This window comes from Ceratotherium simum, chromosome 4 (genome assembly GCF_057802395.1).
Source record: "Ceratotherium simum simum isolate JZ-2026a chromosome 4, ASM5780239v1, whole genome shotgun sequence".
Lineage (NCBI taxonomy): Eukaryota > Metazoa > Chordata > Mammalia > Perissodactyla > Rhinocerotidae > Ceratotherium > Ceratotherium simum.
Genome location: NC_141903.1, coordinates 43,251,657 through 43,270,951, shown reverse-complemented (window position 1 = coordinate 43,270,951; position 19,295 = coordinate 43,251,657). Strand labels below are relative to the sequence as shown.

The 19,295-nt window shown below is 35.1% G+C and overlaps 1 protein-coding gene across 2 annotated transcripts in view; it reads right to left on the bottom strand.

Annotated features, from left to right (window-relative positions):
- Positions 1-19,295, bottom strand: part of FNIP1 (folliculin interacting protein 1) — a 133,256-nt gene that overhangs the window by 50,041 nt on the left and 63,920 nt on the right. Inside the window, exons 3-8 of one of the 2 annotated variants that reach the window (XM_004420231.3) lie at positions 15,158-15,292; positions 11,962-12,062; positions 11,621-11,695; positions 5,236-5,327; positions 1,484-1,567; positions 193-264 (exon numbers count right to left, since the gene is read on the bottom strand). In XM_004420231.3, coding sequence (XP_004420288.1) covers positions 193-264; positions 1,484-1,567; positions 5,236-5,327; positions 11,621-11,695; positions 11,962-12,062; positions 15,158-15,292 — 559 coding nt within the window. The remainder of the gene's footprint in view (positions 1-192; positions 265-1,483; positions 1,568-5,235; positions 5,328-11,620; positions 11,696-11,961; positions 12,063-15,157; positions 15,293-19,295) is intronic. The other variant, XM_004420232.3, reaches the window with a different exon arrangement.

Genomic DNA, 19,295 nt, shown 5'->3' with positions numbered 1-19,295 from the left:
ATAGTAAACGTGAAAATTTTTAAATATAAAATATTTCTCTCTGCTGTACAATTCTCTTAAGGCTAATATCAACACTAACAACTGTGTACATAAAATTGGATGATAAAGGCAAAGATAAAAAAGAAAATCAGTGTCAGCAAACAGTGATCTCATAAAAAACTGTATTATTAAAAAACATGAACTTGGCATTACCAGAGCGTGCTATGCCACTGTCTCTGTCCTCATTCAGCTCTCTTCCAGGCATGTCCATCGGGTTGCTGTGAACTGTAAATCAAGAGCAAAACCGTCAGTTATAAAATATATTGCTATTCAGGTTGACGTTGTTCCTTTTACAGCGCAAACTAAATCATGCTCATCTCATTGCATTCCTTTATTTTTTTCAATAGCATGGCACAAACCCAACACCGAGAGCTATTATTCAGTTGAACAAGCTTTGAGATCTATCAGATTTGACACATAATATGAAAATGATCTATGATACAATATCTAAGGAAGCAAGGAGTGACTAAAATAAGTATTTTAGAAGCATATTCAATGACATAGGAAGATATCTACAATATACTATTAAATAAAAAAAAAAGCAAGCTACTGAACGTAAGAACGATGGTTGCTAAGGCTAAGTGATGGGTATATGATGGTTCACTCTACTGTTCTGCCTATATCAACATATGTTTCAAAATTCTCCGTAATAAAAATTTTAAGAAAATTGTTTGAATAGTATGATCCCAATTTTGTTAAAAAAAAAAAAAAAAGAGAGAGAAGTTATTTCTGGCTGACAAGATGGCTAATATGTATTTTTTGCCTATTTTTCATATTTTCCAAATTTTCTATAATAAATACGTATTGTTCATATATCATATTTGTAAGGAAAATAAATATTAATTAAAACAAGACGTTGGATACAATTTCCTGGATACAGAAGCATGAACACACTCTACAATCATCAATTTAATCATATAAACAAATATACTCATATGGATGCCTTTTACAAAGCAATATAACAATGCTTGTTCATCTAAATCTTAGCTCCAAGAGAAATCGTTTTATGGAATAGTGAAGATCACAAATTGTACAATAATAATAAGACAGGATATTTTCTGCAATTGGTGAACTATGATACAAAAGCTACTCAGCCATGGAAACAAGACAGTGTCACATTAGAAATTCCAACTGATATTATAAGAAATAATGTTCATACTAAAATTTGGTTTAGGATTCTAAAGTTAAAATCATTATTACATAATGAGACAAGAAATGACAAACTGAAATTTCATGGAAATGTTATTTCCACTGATAAAATTTTTCTGGAAACTTTAAGAACATATGCAATAGAAAGGAATTAAGTTCTTACACTTCCTAAGCAATGTTTTCTTAACCACTCTTCTCCAATTGCATTTATCTACTCTCTTGTTTCCACAGCTTAACTACAGATTTTAGCCTCTGGGGCACATCAACTAGTCTACCCACACAGCACATCGCAAACCTGCAAAGAAAGAGGCGCTCCTGATCAGGCGGAGCGGACCCTGTTCAGAGAATGCCCGCCTGGGGCTGCAGAACTGTGAAAGACCTACATGGCAAAAATGTAAAATACATATGAAAGAGGGCTGTTAGAGAAGCCACAATAGGTCAGGAATAAAGGGTGAGCTAAGGCGCACAAAAGCAGACCAACAGATATGGATGGAAACTTTTAAACTAAGTAAGAATAATTCAAGCTGGCTTCCCTTTTTTGAAACAGGAGGCTTTCCCTCTGGTCATGGCTTATGTCAAACAACAATTTCATGCCTATTTACTAATAAATCTGTCTATAATAATAAAAATAAGCTTTCTACAAGGTAAAATTATTTTAAATCTTCAATTCTTTCTAATCTAAAACTATGTTTTTAAAGATTCAAAAAAGCACAGTAATGTTATCCATACAATTCGACATTTGCTAAAGAAATTTATCTTTTAAAAAGTCAGTTTTAAGATTACAGTATTTTCCTGCAACTGCAGTAAGGAGAAAACCACCTAAGCGTTTGGCTGAGAAAACAGAACACAACATACAACAAAGAGCAAATACACAAAAGGGATCTACTGACAAATAAGTATGAAAATTTGTTTTTCTAATCTAGAGATAAGTTATAAAGTAATGGAAGAAACCAAAGTTCCTAGACCAGGAGTCAGCCACTATAGAAGCAGGAATACCAATGCAGCCAGCCCATCAGGGCCAGGTTCCCATCTGTCCAAGGAAAGTGGCTGCCACATACTCGCCAAGAGAAGATAACAGAGTCTGAAGACCCAAAAAGGGCAACATCTCAGCCTGGAAGCAAGCGGGTGGGTTACCTGTCAGTTACGCTTAATCAAGATGGCCTAAATAGCTACCTAGGAGGTTTACCTAGAATAGAATAGGGGGCTTTCTGTTTTAAAAAATTAAAAATATATTTTTCAAATTGCTAATAGATACTTTTCTATAACAAGAACGTCTATAATTGTAGTGCATGTACAGCAATCTTTCATTGTCCAGCTCTTCAATTCTCCCTAGTTACTTCAAAACTTATCCACTCTCTTTCAACTCCTTCCCTACCCCCCTCTTCCTTACTGTCAGCATATGATTTTGTCTCCTACTGCATGCAGAATCAAGCGCAGATGTGTATACACACACAGAATTCCCCAGATGGTAACTCTCCTTTTCCTACCACCCTATCTCCAAACTTGATAAAATTCTCACCCATCGTTGCCTCCTTCCTGCCTAAGCAATAACAGGTAACATTATTCAAGCCTTACTATGTGTAGGGATTTATTTAGTGAAAAAACCTGAGAGGTCCTTCCCTTCTTCCCTTTCAAAGCTAATTCTTCTATGTCAGCCAGGACCTTCAAAAACCTTACTTTACCAAGTATCACCTCTACCTCTTAACCTCATGCTTCTTATAACCTTCTTTTCCATCAACATTCAAACACAGTCAAAACTCTTCTACCTTCTCTCCACATATCTAATTCTATAGCTCAGTAGTTCTTAACATGAGGTACAAAGACCCCTGGGGGGTCCCTGCAACCCTTTCAGGGAGTCTGTGAGGACTTTCCTTTTCCAATAATGTATCTGTGTGAGACTGGATTTTAATACGCTTCAACCAAAACAAGATATCACAAGAGACTGAATGCAGAAGCAGATACGAGAATCCAGCTGTCTTATATTAAGGCAGACATTAAGGAGATTCAAAAATGTAAAACAATGCCACTTTTCTCATCAAATTTTATTTTTGTCTTAGAAAATAGTTATTTCAAAATATATGTTATCTATATTAACATGACAGGGGTTATTGGTGTTATTTTTTAATGAATTGCTAAATAAATACTTTAAAATTTTCTCAGTTTTAATTTCTAATATAGTATATATCAATAAATGTAACCAACAGAAACAAAAGTTCTCTGTGGTCCTCAATAATTTCTAAGCGTGTAAAGGGGTCCTGAGACCAAAAAGTCTGAGAACCACTGCTTACAGTGGGGTACCCAACGGCTCAAAGCCTAAGTCCAAATTCCTCACTGTGGCCCACTGTGTCCTTCGTGATCTGGCTCTTGCCTACTTCTTTATTTCTTTTCATTTCCTTTACTCCTATTCCATGCTTCATCCATACTGATTTATTCACATTTTTTTCCATAGTCTATCATCTCTTGCTCCTAGGTCTGTGCACATGCTATTGCTATTTCATAGAACATTTCTTTCCCCAACCATCAGGTTAATCCTTCAAAGCGTAGGCCTCACTTCTTCAGGGAAGCTTTCCCTGACTCTCCAGGACTGAATAAGGAGCTCCTCCTCATTTCTATCACACCATACTCTTAATCCTATCCAAGAATCAACTACAGTATACTGTAATTGTTGTATTACTTGTCTGATTCCCACTAACTATAAATCAACTGAAGCAGGAACTGTGTCTACTTCCTCACTGTATCCTCAGGGTCTAGTAGAGTACTTGGCATATTATAGGTGCTTGATAAGTATTTGTCGATTAATTGGAAATTTAAAGAAAATAAGAAATGGTGCTCAAATATGCTTGATTCACAATTAAGAATGTGCAACTAAAAGCCATTCGTTATTTAAATTCTGTACTTTATTAAACAGATTAATTTGCTGTTCTATATTAAAACAGAGAAAATGAATTTATCTAGCATCTATAGTGTAATTTATCTTTGTAAGTGATAATGGATTCATATTATTAAAATAAATAGCTTTCAATAAGCCCCTTGAGCTTTGAAAAGTATCAAATTATAAAGAAAAAAGATTATTTCCTTGTCACATTTTTACTTTATTAAAACCAATAAAATAATTAATACGTGAGTTACGAAAAAGCAGAACTTTTAGTTTTCTATAAAATACACACACTTTCTAAAGTACATGCCTGACACTGAAACTAGCCCACAGTAGGTGCTTAATAATTGCTCATTTGAATGAACGTGAATTATAAAAAATAATAGAATGTTGTACTGTTCAAGTTTGAAGAAAAAACTGTTTTCTCCTAGTACATTAACTAATACATGTTTATTAAAATAACTTACAAATAAAAATTCTCACTAAACAGGGAACGAGACAAATATTTATCCTATTCTAACTGCTGTCCACTCTCTAACACACTACATTTCTTTACGCACTAGAAATATGGTCAGCAGCAACTTAGTTGAGCTTTCTAGGATAAAACAAATGACCAGAAATTTTAGAAACATTCTGTCACTTTAAAATGTTAAACTTGAACAACAATAGTCAACTAAACAAATTACTAAATAAGCTATTATTCTAATAAATCTTTAAGGAACATCAAATTTTAATACCTGCTCGTCTGAACTACAGGTCATAAAAATGAGGACCATTTTAAAATTATTTTTATGGTTAGGGAAGAGAGAAGGGAGAAAAGTGTAATACCAGTCTTCCTCAGCTGAAATATTCAAGAGAGTGACTGAGGGCTTTTTAAATCAACGATAGTGCCTTTCAAAGATGCAGCAAAGTTAAAAACAAACAAACAAATTAGATATGTCTTCAGCAGGCCTCTTTTTTCAGATACAAAATAAATATTATGTTCAAATATACAAAAAGTATGTTTTTCAAATAATACAAATGTTTTACATACTTGCAATTTAAATGCCTTTTCCACTTCTAGTATTTGAAACTCTCTGGTCTTATAAAAGATCTACATTATTAAGAAAGAACTTCAAGTCCTTGTTACACTGTTAACATTTTTTAAACATAAAACCAAAGAAATCATTTACCTATATTTCCAAGTAGTCCATTAATAACTGTGTTATTATCAGCCTTTAACGTACTGTTGTCCTGATTGATGAATTCAAGACTGTCTTGTAGCCTAAGAAGGAGGAGAAAAAAAAAAATTTCAAGATCATTTTATGCTCTTAACGGCTATTCGTTGTATATCCCAATGAAATTTTAAGTGCAAAACAGCTTTTTAAGTTTTATTTCCCTATTAGTACTATAAACTAATTAATAATTTAAACCAGAGTTTGGCAAACTATACCTGAGGGCTAAATCCAGCCTGTTGCCTGTTTTTGTAAAAAAAGTTTTATTGGAACACAGCCACACCCATTCATCTATGTATCGTATACGGCTGCTTTAATGCTACAACGGCAGAGTTGAGAAACTACAACATACTATCTGGCCCACAAAGCCAAAAATATTTACTATCTGGACCTTTACAGAAAAAGGTTACTGATCCTGATTTAAATTACAAAGTTTCCCCTCATATTTTGGACCTAAAAATATTTTCTAATCTCTGGCGTAAAAAAAAAAAAAAGAACAAAAATCAAATATCCAAAAGGTATCTTTAGTCCACACATTATAAATGGCCTACATTACTTCTTTTGGTAAATTTTTCAGAATAACAAAAATAAAATTACTTTATGTTTTTAATACAAAGTATCCTTCCTAGAGATTTTAAGAACTGTTGATTAGAACTTAGAAAAGATGAAGAAACTGAGAGGATTACAGCTAAAATCAGTGATTCCAATGTAGGAACTTTAATTTCTACTTTAGTATTAAACTCTTAAAAATTAGCACTTATGGCATCAAATTTTTTTTTTTTTGCCGAGGAAGATTTGCCCTGAGCTGACGTCCATTGTCAATATTCCTCATTTTTGGCTTGAGGAACCTTAGCCCTGAGCTGACATCTGTGCCAATCTTCCTCTATTTTGTATGTGGCTCACCACCACAGCATGGCTGACAAGTGGTGTAGGTCCACACCTGGGAACCGAACCCACAAACCCAGGCCGCTAAAGTGGAGCGCACTGAACTTAACCACTACGCCACAGGGCTGGCCTCTCAAAATTTTTTAAGTGACCATGATATTATAAAAAATACCTCTCCTTTTCCTTCCTTCCTAAAAGAAAAGTTAAAAAAGAGCTACAGGTATCAGAACCTTAGCTAATAAAACCCCTCAGAAGTCTTTTTAGAGCCTTTACAATTAATGGAGATTCTCGAGAATTTCTCTAGTTTAGAGTAGGCTCCTTGCTACCTCCTGCTGTTTTTGACTTTGGGTACTCCCATGGACTCTGGCTAGCCAGAATTCTGATTTAGCACCTGCAGAACCCATTTTAGGGGTCTACTACCACCTCACTCTAGCCTCAGTCCATCATTTACTAGATGCTAGCATGTAGCCCATGATCCTGAGATCAGGCCTACCTTTGTTTCAGCTTTGCTATTCTACTCTTGGCACTAACAACTTGTAATATCTCTGTGCCCCACCATATGGCTGACCTAGGCCACTCCTGATTGCAGGATTAATTCTGCAGGGGATCTGAAAACTGAAGAGCACAACCTACAGATGCTAACTCAGTAAGGCACTGCAAAATGGAAAATCAGCATGTCAATCTAACATGGAAATGCAATCAACATTTCATTTCCAGATATAGCTCCTAGCAAATTAGAGAAAGAGAAACCACATTTCCAGTTCTTCAATTAAACTCAAATGAGGAAGCAATCTGGTCTCCATACAGAGAGTGGCTAGATGGATTAAAAAAACAAGATCCAGCAACATGCTGCCTACGAGAGACACACTTTAGCTTTAACGACACACATAGGCTCAATATAAAAGGATAGAAAAAGATATTCCATGCAAGTGGAAACCAAAGGAGACCAGGAGTAGCTATACTTATATGAGACAAAATAGACTTTAAGCCCAAAATGGTAACAAGAGACAAAGATGGTCATATAATGATAAAGGTAATAATTCATCAAGAAGATATAACACTCATAAATATATGCACCTAACATCAGAGCACCCAAACATATTAAGCAAATACTACCAGAACTGAAGGAAGAAACAGACAACAATGCAATAATAGTAGAGGACTTCAATACCCTACTTTCAACAATGGATAGATCATCCTAACAGGAACATTGTACTTGAACCATACTGTAGACCAAATGGAACTAACAGATATACACAGAATATTCCATTCAACAGCAGCAGAATACACATTCTCAAGTGCACATGGAACATTCTCCAGGAAAGATCACGACAGATCACAAAATAAGTCTTAGCAAATTTACGAAGACTGAAATTATACTAAGTATCTTTTCTGACTACAATGGTATGAAATTAGAAATCAATAACAGGAGGAAAGCTGGAAAATTCACAAATATGTGGAGATTAAACAACATGCTCCTGAACAACCAATGGGTCAAAGAAGAACTCAAAATGGAAATAGAAAAATATATTGAAACAGGGGCCGCCCCAGTGGCGCAAGCAGTTAAGTGCACACGCTCCGCTGCGGCAGCCTGGGGTTTGCCGGTTCGGATCCCAGGCATGCACTGACGCACCGCTTGTCAAGCCATGCTGTGGCGGCATCCCATATAAAGTGGGAAGATGGACATGGATGTTAGCCCAGGGCCAGTCTTCCTCTCAGAAAAAAGAAGGGGATTGGCAGATGTTAGCTCAGGGCTGATCTTCCTCACATACACACACACACACAAAAATATACTGAAACAAATCAAAATGGGAGCACAGCATATCAAAACCTATGGGATGTTGCAAAAGCAGTTCTAAGACAGAAGTTTATAGCAATAAATGCCTACGTAGTAGTTAAGTTCACGCGCTCTGCATAGGCGGCCCAGGGTTTGTGGGTTTGGATCCTGGGCTCGGACCTACGCACCACTCATCAAGCCATGGTGTGGCAGCATCCCATATACAAAATGGAGGAAGATGGACACATATGTTAGCTCAGGGCTAATCTTCCTCAGCAAAAAGAGGAAGACTGACAAGGGATATGAGCTCAGGGCCAATCTTCCTCACCAAAAAAAAAAAAAAAACATGAGATAGATCTCAAATAACCTCACTTTACACCTCAAGGAACTAGAAAAAGAAAAAAGTTAACAGAAAGAAGGAAATAACAAAGATCAGGGAGTGAAATAATGAAATACAGACCAGAAAAATAATAGGAAAAAAAAAAAACCAAGAGCTGGTTTTCTGAAGAGATACAGAAAATCGACAAATACCTAGACTAACTCAGGAAAAAAAGAGGACTCAAATAAATAAAATCAGACATGAAAAAGGAGACATTAAAACATACCACAGAAATAAAAAGGATCATGAGAGACTACTATGAACAATTATATGCCAACAAACAGGATAACCTAGAAGAAATGGATAAATTCCTAGAAACATACAACATACCAAGGGTGAATCACAAAGAAATAGAAAATCGGAACAGATCAGTATCAAGTAAGGAGATCGAATCACTAATCAAAAATCTCCCAACAAAGAAAAGCCCAAGACCAGATGGTTTCACTGTGGCAAATTCTAACAAACATTTAAAGAAGAATTAACACTAATCCTTCTCAAACTCTTCCAAAAATCAAACAGGAGGCAACACTCCCAAACTCATTTTATGAGGCCAGCATTACCCTGACACCAAAGGCAGATAAGGACACCACAAGAAAAGAAAATTATAGACCAATATCTCTGATGAATATAGATGCAAAAATTCTCAACAAAATATTAACAAATTGAATTCAACAGCACATTAAAAGGATCATTCACCATGACCAAGTGGGATTTATTCCTGGGAAGCAAGAATGATTCAATGTATGCAAAGCCAAAGCAATAAATTGGATACACCACATCAACAGAATGAAAGAGAAAAATCATATGATCATCTCAATAGATGCAGAAAAAGCATTTAACAAAATACAACATCCTTTTCGTGATAAAAACTCTCAACAAAGCAGATACAGAAGGAACATCTCAACATAATAAAGGCCATATATGACAAATCTACAGCCAACACCATACTCACTGGTGAAAGGCTGACAGCTTTTCCCCTAAGATCAAGAAGAAGACAAGAATGCCCACTCTCATCACTTTTATATGCCCATTTTCACCACTCCTACTCAACATAGTACTGGAAGTACTAGCCAGAGCAATAAGGCAAGAAATAAAAGGCACCCAAACAGGAAAGAATGAAGTAAAACTATGTTTGCAGATGATATAATTTTATACATAAAAAACCCTCAAGACTCCATCCAGAAACTGCTAGTACAGTTGCAGGACACAAAATCAACATACAGAAAACAGCTGCATTTCTATAAATAAAGAAAACACTTCCATTCACGACAGCATCAAAAACAACAAAATAGGAATAAATTTAACCAAGGTAAAAGACTTATACACAAAAAATTACAAGCCTTTGATGAAAGAAACTGAAGACGACACAAACAAATGGAAAAATATCCCATCTTCATGGATCAGAAAAATGAATGTTGTTAAAATGTCCATATTACCCAAAGCTATCTATAGATTCAACGCAATCCCTAGCAAAATTCCAAAATTTTTCACATAAACAGAGAAACAATCCCAAAACTTGTATGGAACCACAAAAGACCCCAATAGCCAAAGCAATCTTGAGAACAAAACTAAAGGCAACACACTTCCTGATTTCGAACTATAATACAAGCTATGGTAATCAAAATAGTATGGTACTGGCATAAAAATAGACAAACAGACCAATCACACAGAACTGAGAGCCCAGAAAAAACTCCTGCATATATGGAGAACTAATATTTGATACGGGAGCCAAGAATACTCAATGGGGAAAGAACAGTCTCTTTAGTAAATGGTGTTGGGGAAACTAGATAACCATGTGCAGAAGAATGAAACTGGAACCCTATCTTAGACCACTCACAAAAATGAACTTGAAATGGATTAAAGACTTAAACATAAGACTCAAAACCACAGAACTCCCAGAAAAAACCACAGGAAAAAAGCTCCTTGACATTGGTCTTGGCAGCAATTTGCTGGCTATAACACCAAAAGCACAAGCACCAAAAGCAGAAATAAATAAGTGGGACTACATCAAATTAAAAAGCTTCTGCACAGCAAAAGAAAATCAACAAAATGAAAAGGCAACCTATGGAATTGGGAGAAAATACTCATAAATCATCATCCAGTAAGGGATATATATATATAACTCATACAAATCAATGGCAGAAAAACAAACCACCCAACTGAAAAATGAATAGTTTCTCTGAATATTCAGAAGAAATGAACAGTTTTCCAAAGAAGACATACAAATGGCCAATAGGTACATGAAAAGGTGCTCAACATCACTAATCATCAGGGAAGTGAAAATCAAATCACAATGAGGTATCACTTCACACTTGTAAGAATGACTATCATGAAAAAGACAAGAGATATCAAGTGCTGGCGAGGCTGTGGAGAAAAGGGAACCTTTGTACCCTGATGGTGGGAATGTAAATTGATACAGCCACTATGGAAAACAGTAAGGAGGTTCCTCAAAAAATTAAAAATAGAACTACCAGATGATCCAGCAATATCATTCCTCAGTATATATCCAGAGAGATTCAAATAAGGATCTCATAGAGACATCCACACTCTCATGTTCATTGCAGCATTACTGACAATAGCCAAAATATGGAGACAACCTGTCTGTCACCAGATGAATAGATAAAAAAAGATGTCGTATATATATACAATGGAATATTATCCATCAATGAAAAAGAATAAATCTTGCCATTTACTACAACCTGAATGAACCTTGAGGACATTATGCTAAGTCAAACACATCAGATAGAGAAAGGCAAATACTGCATAATATCACTTATATGTGGAATCTAAAAAAGCCAAACTCAGAGAAACAAGAGAGCAGATTGGTGGTTACTAGGGGCTAGGGGTGGGGGAAACGGGGAGGTAACAGTCAAAGGGTACAAACTTCAGTTATAAGATTCACAACTTCGAGGGATCTAATGTACAGCATGCTGACTACAGCTAACAATACTTGATTATATACTTGAAAGTTGCTAAGAGAGTAAATCTTAAATATTCTCACCATAAAAAAGAAACGGTAATTATGTGAAGAATGGAAGTGTTAGCTAATGCTACGGTGGTAACCATTTCGCAAAATATGAAAGTATCAAATTAACATGTTTTATACCCTAAATTTACACAATGTTATATGTCAATTATATCTCAATAAAGCTGGGAGAAAAAAATCTGGCCTTCATAAACTTTCAAACTTAAGAGATGGAAGAAAATCTGCATTTATGCTGCAATCCTGAGAGCAGTCTATTAGTTTTCATACTTTGCACATCTTAAATAATTCATTTCTCCCTCCATCCATAATCACTTACGTATTGAGACTTCCACAGATACTGCTGCCAGTCCGTGCAGTAAAAACCTTGCTGAGCATAAGCTGTGGAGGGGAACTACGAAGAAAAAGAGAGGGAGACAGAGAGCGATCAAAACTAAAACACAAGGATCTTTTCAATTAATAATAAATAAAAATGTGTAAGTCACAGAGATTTCACAGCATAGTTACAACAGCCATGAAGTAGCATTAAACCCACAGAATATCATAAATTGAGGATCTGACATGCTCAATCTGAGTGAAGACTATAAGAAATTTTCTCATCTTCAAAAAAATTAAATATTCTAAAATGGATTCATTAAGAAATATCAGAAAATCCCTCACCGGATCTGATGAATTTTTAAGGTGGATCCTTTGTAGCTCATTGCTACTGAGCCAAACATCATCTCTCCCAGCATACTGGCATCAGAAGAGCACCGAGAACCCTAAACAATAACCGTAACATTAGTAAAACTGCAGAATTTAAAACCTTATAACTATTTCAAACACTACTTTTTATTAAAAATTCCTTTGCTATAGTTACTCTACATAATGGGTTTTTTAAAAATTCTACATTGTACACACTGTTCTGCAGCTTGATTTTCTTCATTTCACAATGTCTTACAGACCTAACCATCATTATTATACATAGATTCCTTTTAAGAGCTGCATAGTATTCTACTATACGAAAATACCACAGTTTATCAAGCAGTTCCCTTTACTGATGGACATTTAGGTCACTTCTAGGTTTTTGATATTACAAATAACGCTCACATAAACATTCTTAACCACATCTTATGCATATGTAATGTTTCTTCAGGACAGATAACAAGAAGTAGAATTCACTGAACATGGAGAAGTTTTTACCACTCCTACTGTGCAAAAGAGGCATTCACAAATGGGGCAAGCTGTATCTATTTCGTATTTTTTAAAGAAGGACTTATTTGAAACATTAGAATATCCTGTTTTCAAATAACTCTGATTAAAAAGTTATTCTTTTCCATTATTTTTTAATTGTCCTCACAGGCATCAGAAAAAAGCTAAAAACTGAACTCATCCATTTGGTTACTACTTAGATACTGTGGCAAATGTCACTAATTACCTACCAATATCTTATTCCTTATTTTTTGAAGTCCAATTTGCTTCAGGGCAGCAATGTGTCCAACTGAAAAAACTGCATTTCAGAGCCTCCTTTGTAGATAGGATATTTAGAGCTGGTTTCTATATTCAAAGGGTTAAACTAATGGATGGAGTAGCAGCTTTCAGAACTATCCATTTATATACATTCAACAGAGGCCTGGTCAACGAGATATAAATGGAAGTCACTGGAGATGGAGATGCCATATGAGGACCACAAGGCAATAAGTACACATTAACTCTGGCTAAGTAAAAAGATAAGGAAGCCTTGGTCTCTGAGGCCATCTTGAAGTCCATATATCATATCTATATGGTCAACCGCCAGACTTCTTGTCATGAGAGGAAAATAATTCCTAATTTGTTTAAGCCACTATTTTACAGGTATCCCAATGCAATTCCTAACTGATACAATTATATAATAAAATTGATGAGGAAGATGACCTAAATAACCATCTAAGATAGGAAATGAAAATTACTCACAAATTTCACCAAACCAGTCCATCATGGAAAATCAAGAATCAGTTTTTTTAAAATACTTAAAAGATTCTTCTGGTGATAACAATAAACACCCATTTTACAAGTGGAGGCCAGCGAATACATCTGCACATTATTTTTCTTTTTATAATGTGATTTTTTTATTCTTTTGCTTATTTATTGCCTATATGGGGTTAAAAAATCTATATATTTGCATTTTGTCACCTTTCTTAAAAAAAGACATCTTCAAATAGCAATCCATTTCATTATACGTAACTATTTTTATATTAGTTTTTATATATATTTATTTATATATTGTTTTTTCTTTCTCAGTGCTGTAGTCTTAATTTTGTTTTAGTAAACACAGAAAGCTAATTTTTAAGGGAAAAAAAATCACTTCTGATATACCCAGGTTACTAAAAATAAGCAATTCATCCATTCTTGGGATTTGGTTAAGATAAAATTTTTATTTCAAGGCACAGAGTATTAAGAACAACATTTAAGGCTCTTATTGAAAAGATCAATGCTTTGCAAGTACTCATTGCTGGAAGCTACTAATCTGTGTAAATCAAAGATAATCTTCTAGTTACCTGAAATCACATTTTATCAAGTGTAGTGAACTACATGCTATAATAATTCAATGCCCTCTTCTCAAAAAAGCAGATTTCCAGGACCATACCAAACCTACTATCAGAGTATCTGGGTGCATGACCTAGGAATCTGTACTTTAAAAAAAAAAATCTCAGGCTGGCTGCGTGGCCTAGTAACGGTTAAGTTTGGCAGACTCCACTTCGGCAGCCCTCGTTTGGTTCCCAGGTACAGACCTACACCGCTTGCCGGTGGCCATAATGTGGCAGCGACCCACATACAAAATAGAGGAAGACTGGCACAGATGTTAGCTCAGGGCAAATCTTCATCAGCAAAAAAAAAAAATCTCTAGGGATTTTGATGCAAAATGAGAATACAATCACTCACTGCTTCAGGGTTTCTACAGTCTGGATCCATTTGCTAACCTTCATTTTTAACTGCATAATATTAGGAAGAAAGGCAAGTTTGCACAACTGCGCAAATTAGAAAACATCCAAATTAGCGATAAGTATGATGATGTTACACTGCACAGCACTATTAGGAACTTGTTAAGGTATCATGCCTAAGAGGGAGGAGGAATAGAGGCGGCCAGGGGGAACTAAGTAGTAGCTCCTAATATCTGGATTTTAATAACTTTAGAGCTCTCTCACATATACTGTCACACTGTTATGGCACAAGGGTCGATTTCCATCCAAACGCAATTATCTAATTACAAATAATTAAAAAGTCCAGAATTCTATTTTGGTACTGCTAAATATAAAATACTTGTGATTCACTCATGTAAGCTTGGATGACACAAATAAATTCACATCAGATGACATTTGCTTGGTATGAAACCAAACATCAATCTTAGGTAAAATATAACAAGTTTATATAGAAGTTCCTATGTAGTTACTGATTTACTTCTGCATTTTAAAAGAAGAGCCACATTACTTTTGAAAAATAAAGATGTATATTTCTGATTGTGTATACTTCCGGTCATACTTTAATTTCATACTACAGCTGAACTGTATTATTTTACATTTATCTTCATATTTCAATCATTACAAAGTATATAATAAGAAATTATTACGGTAGCCCAAAAAAGTCTGAATTGGGAAATAAAAGATGCAGAAAATACTCCTGCTACCTATGCCCATAGCTCTCTGTACTTCCCCTATCCTAAAATTTATCAAAGTTCATAAACTGACTTTAATTATCTGTTTCCCCATCTAGAATATAAGTCCCAGAAGGGTAAGGACTAATCCCTGTTATATCCCCACTTCCTAGGATGGTGTACAACACTTTGCAGGTACTCAAAACTATTTGTGAATGAATGGATAAATGACATCAGTGATCTTACCTGGTACTTAGGACACTGGTCTTTTACATCAGAAGATGAAGTCATAGAACTATCCAAAGAGGAAGAACTGTCTCCTCCAGGTTTCAGTTGGCAGCATTTCCCAAAGACTTTAACTTGAGCATCACTACAAAGTTTCTGAAATAGAGATATTATTATTCCTATTCATATTTTAGCAGATTTTCCACCATATACAAATTTAATTATAGCAAAAAAAATCTTTGGAAAAACTCAGGATGAAATAATTCAAAATAACATAATCTTAATATAACGACTATATGCATTTTACTGTATTTTCTCCAGTACAGTTTTCTATTCTTCATCTAATAATTACAGTATTATTGTGGAGTTTGTATTGTGCTTTTCTCACCAACATTATTAAATCATGGGAATTTTTCTATATTACTATGGTCTACAAAATGTTTAATACTAGTGACTTAATAATATACTGCAGCAATTTTCAAATTATTTGGTCTCAAAACCCTTTATGCTCTTAAAAATTATTAAGGACACCAAAGTGCTTTTGTTTATGTGAGTTATATCAATATTTTCTCATATTAGAAATTAAAACTGAGAAATTTAAAAATATTTTTTAATTCAGTTAAACATAACACGCCCATTACAAGTTAACATGAGTAACATATTTTTATGGATAAAAACTTCTGGGGAGAGATGTAGGGATGGGAGGAGAAATGCAAATGAAACTTTTATATATAAGTTTAACCTTGTGAAATTAGAATGCATTCATGTATTGAACAGTTAAATTTTTAATAAGAGCTAAGCTTAGGACTAGAAGGTCGTGCAGTCTAGCGTGGAAGAAGAATACATTTCTATTTTTTTTCTTTATTCCTCTTGCTTTCCTGGCCCTCTCCAACAAGTTCTAGAGCATTCACTGCTCACAACTACCCAAGTTGTAATCTACCAAGGTATCTGATACTCCTAAAAGCATTCTAGTGCTTGATCACAGACACCAGTATGTCCACTCTTCCATGTAAAAGACCTAAGGTAGGTTGTCAGAAGAAGTAATCTGACTGAAATCACAATTTTTTGAAGATAATCGTTTCATAGTTGCCACCATCAGACCAGAGGCATTATAAAAGAGAACATCCGGTAATTCCAAAATCATCTCTAACCAAAAACGTAAAGAGACACCAATGGTAAAGTAAAAACGACAAGGGCTTTAAAACTAAACAGACCTAAACTTAAATCCTGGCTCCTTAGGCAAGTTACTTGACCTCTTTAAGCCTTATCTGTTTAATGTGGAGAAAAACTCTACCTAATGAGTAGATTATTTGTGATAGTTAAGGGGTGGGTAGGGGTGTGTGTGTGTGTGATTATATACTTACATATAAATAAATATATAAAGTGTCCTATACAGTATCTAGAACTAGCACGCTCTTACTAATTTGTAGTTGTAAATATTTTCAGGAAAAAAGTTGAAGTAGGGGCTTAACATAATTGAATACCTACTCTGGAGTTAGGAACTTGACTAGATATTTCCATTTATATTATTTCATTTAAACACTTGCTTAAAATATTGGCATTTTTAGTATTGATATTCTTGGCCACATCTTAATAACTTTACTACTTATGGATCACCAAAAAAAATGCTAGGGCTTTAAGTATCTTTTGCATAAGATACTTATGTGGTAAATATTATAATCCATTTTACTAATGAGAAGCCTGAAGCCCAGAGAGGCTAAGTAACTTCACCAAGGTTACAAGAGCTAGTAAGGCTAAAATATACTTAAGACTCAAAACCCAGTTGGCCTGACTTATCCACTACTGCAAACCACCATTTTATCAGTCAACAAAAGTATGCTTACTATGTGTACCAAGTACTAGTGAACAGAGATGAATAAAATAGTCCTTCTCCTCATGGAACTAACAATCTAACAGGGGAAAGAGAAATTTAATAAATAATTAGACAAATATGTATAATGAAATATATATTTCAAGTATGTCTAATAAAATACTAATGATACCAACAGCTAACTCATATAGCACTTACTATCTGGCCAGGTACTATTCTGTTTTACATATGTTTACTCTTTTATTCCTCACAACAACTCTGTGAAGTAGGTACTATTATTATGCCCATGTTACAGATGAAGAGGTTAAGGAACTAAGATGTTTAAGTGAACTGCCCAAGAAAGGACTTAACTTAGTCTAGGGAGATCAAGGAAGTGACATTTAAGCTGGAAATACTTAAAAAAAGCATAGGAGTTAAGGTGAAAGAGGAAGAGTGGGAGGGCTACAGACATTCCAGGCTGAGGGAACCACGTATGTCCAACCTCTGAATCAAGAAGCAATTTGCTACAGGGAGGAAAGGGACAAACATACATCAGTTCCAAGACTGAAGAATAAAAGTGTGCACAATAGTGTACACAAAAGCTCTCATACACACACACACACACACACACACACACCCCTTTCTCCCACCAACTCCCCAGCTGTCCAGCGTGTTTTCTCTTTTCCATTCTCAAGTCACGGCTTTTTTGAAACCAAACAGCAACAACTTCAGTGGAAGATGGTCTAGTGAGAGGCCAGGGCAGAGTCAGCAACCCTGAGGTAGACAAAGGCCTTCTACGAGCATAATGGTAGGGCAAAAAGGGTTCAGTTTTCTTTTCTTACTATTTCACTTTCATTCCCAAGGGAAGTGATGCCATACTTTATTTTTAACCCACCAAAACAAACGACACCTCCTACTTATGCATAAGAAATGTTATAAACATCACTGGAAAAAAACTTGGTTTTTTATAAATGGATTATAATTTTTATTAATTTTTTTTACACTTCCAAACAATCACAAACAAGTTGCAAGCTCAGTTCAAAGGATTGTTTGTTTTCTGAACCAAATGGGAGTAAGTTGACTGATACCCCATCAACTCTGAATACTTGAATGTGTATTTCCTACAAACAAGGACATTCCCCTACATAACCACAATACAGCCAAAAATTCAGGCAATTATCATTAATACATTATAGCCATCTAATCCCCCGACTCTATTAAAATTTGACCAGTTGTCTAAATAACGTTCTATAGACCGTTATTTAAAAGGATCTAGTTCACAATCGTGCATTGCATTCGTTATATATCTTTAGACTCCTTCAGCGTGGAAAAGTTTCTCAGTCTCTCTTTGACTTTCATGACGTTGACACTTTTGAAGATTACAGGGTAGTTATTTTGCAGACTAAATTTGTTTGATGTTCCCTTATGATAAGACGCAGGTTATACATCTTAAGATGTAATATCACAGAAGTAACACTGTGTTCTCACTGATTCTTATCAGGTGACATATGATTTTGATTTGTCCCATCAGTGATAATATTCTTGATATTGATGATCACTTGATTAAGGTGGTGCCTACCAAGCATCTCCACTGTAAAGAAACTCTTTTCTCCTTTTAATTAATAATATTTTTGTCAGGGGAGATTATGAAACTATATGCTGTTTATATTTATATGCTATACATATGCTGTTTCTCATCTAACTTTCAATTTATTCATTTATATTAGTATAAACTCATGGTTTCCTATTTTATTCAATGAGTTGTAATCTGCTACTATCATTATTTGTTTTTATGCTAAAGTCTTCCTGATTTGGCCAGTGGGAGCCCCTTCAAGCTGGCTTCTGTGTCCTTTTGACATGTTCCCATCATTCTTTAAGCTTTGGGCACAAGAAGTTCCAGGCTTATCTTTTTCTTTCCCTGCCCCAGCCCAGGCCCCAGTCATTTCCCCAAGGAGTGCTGGTTCCTTTTAGCCGAGAATGAAATTTAGACAAGTTCTAGACATTAAGTATGCCCTTTATACTGGAATCTCATTGTTCCTAGACGCTCTCAGTGGACAGAGCTGGAGACAATACGTATGTGTCTACATACACACACAGTTTATATCTACATTTATTGTGTTTGTGTATATGTGTGTATACATATATATATAAACATAAGTTCACAGCAATATCTCTAATTCCAATCCAACACCACAGGCTGCTTCTAGTTTTCGCCCTTATTTCTTAAATTTTTTTTTATTTGTTTATTTATTTTCCCCCCAAAGCCTCAGTAGATAGTTGTAGGTCATAGCTGCACATCCTTCCAGTTGCTGTATGTGGGACGTGGCCTCAGCATGGCTGGAGAAGCGG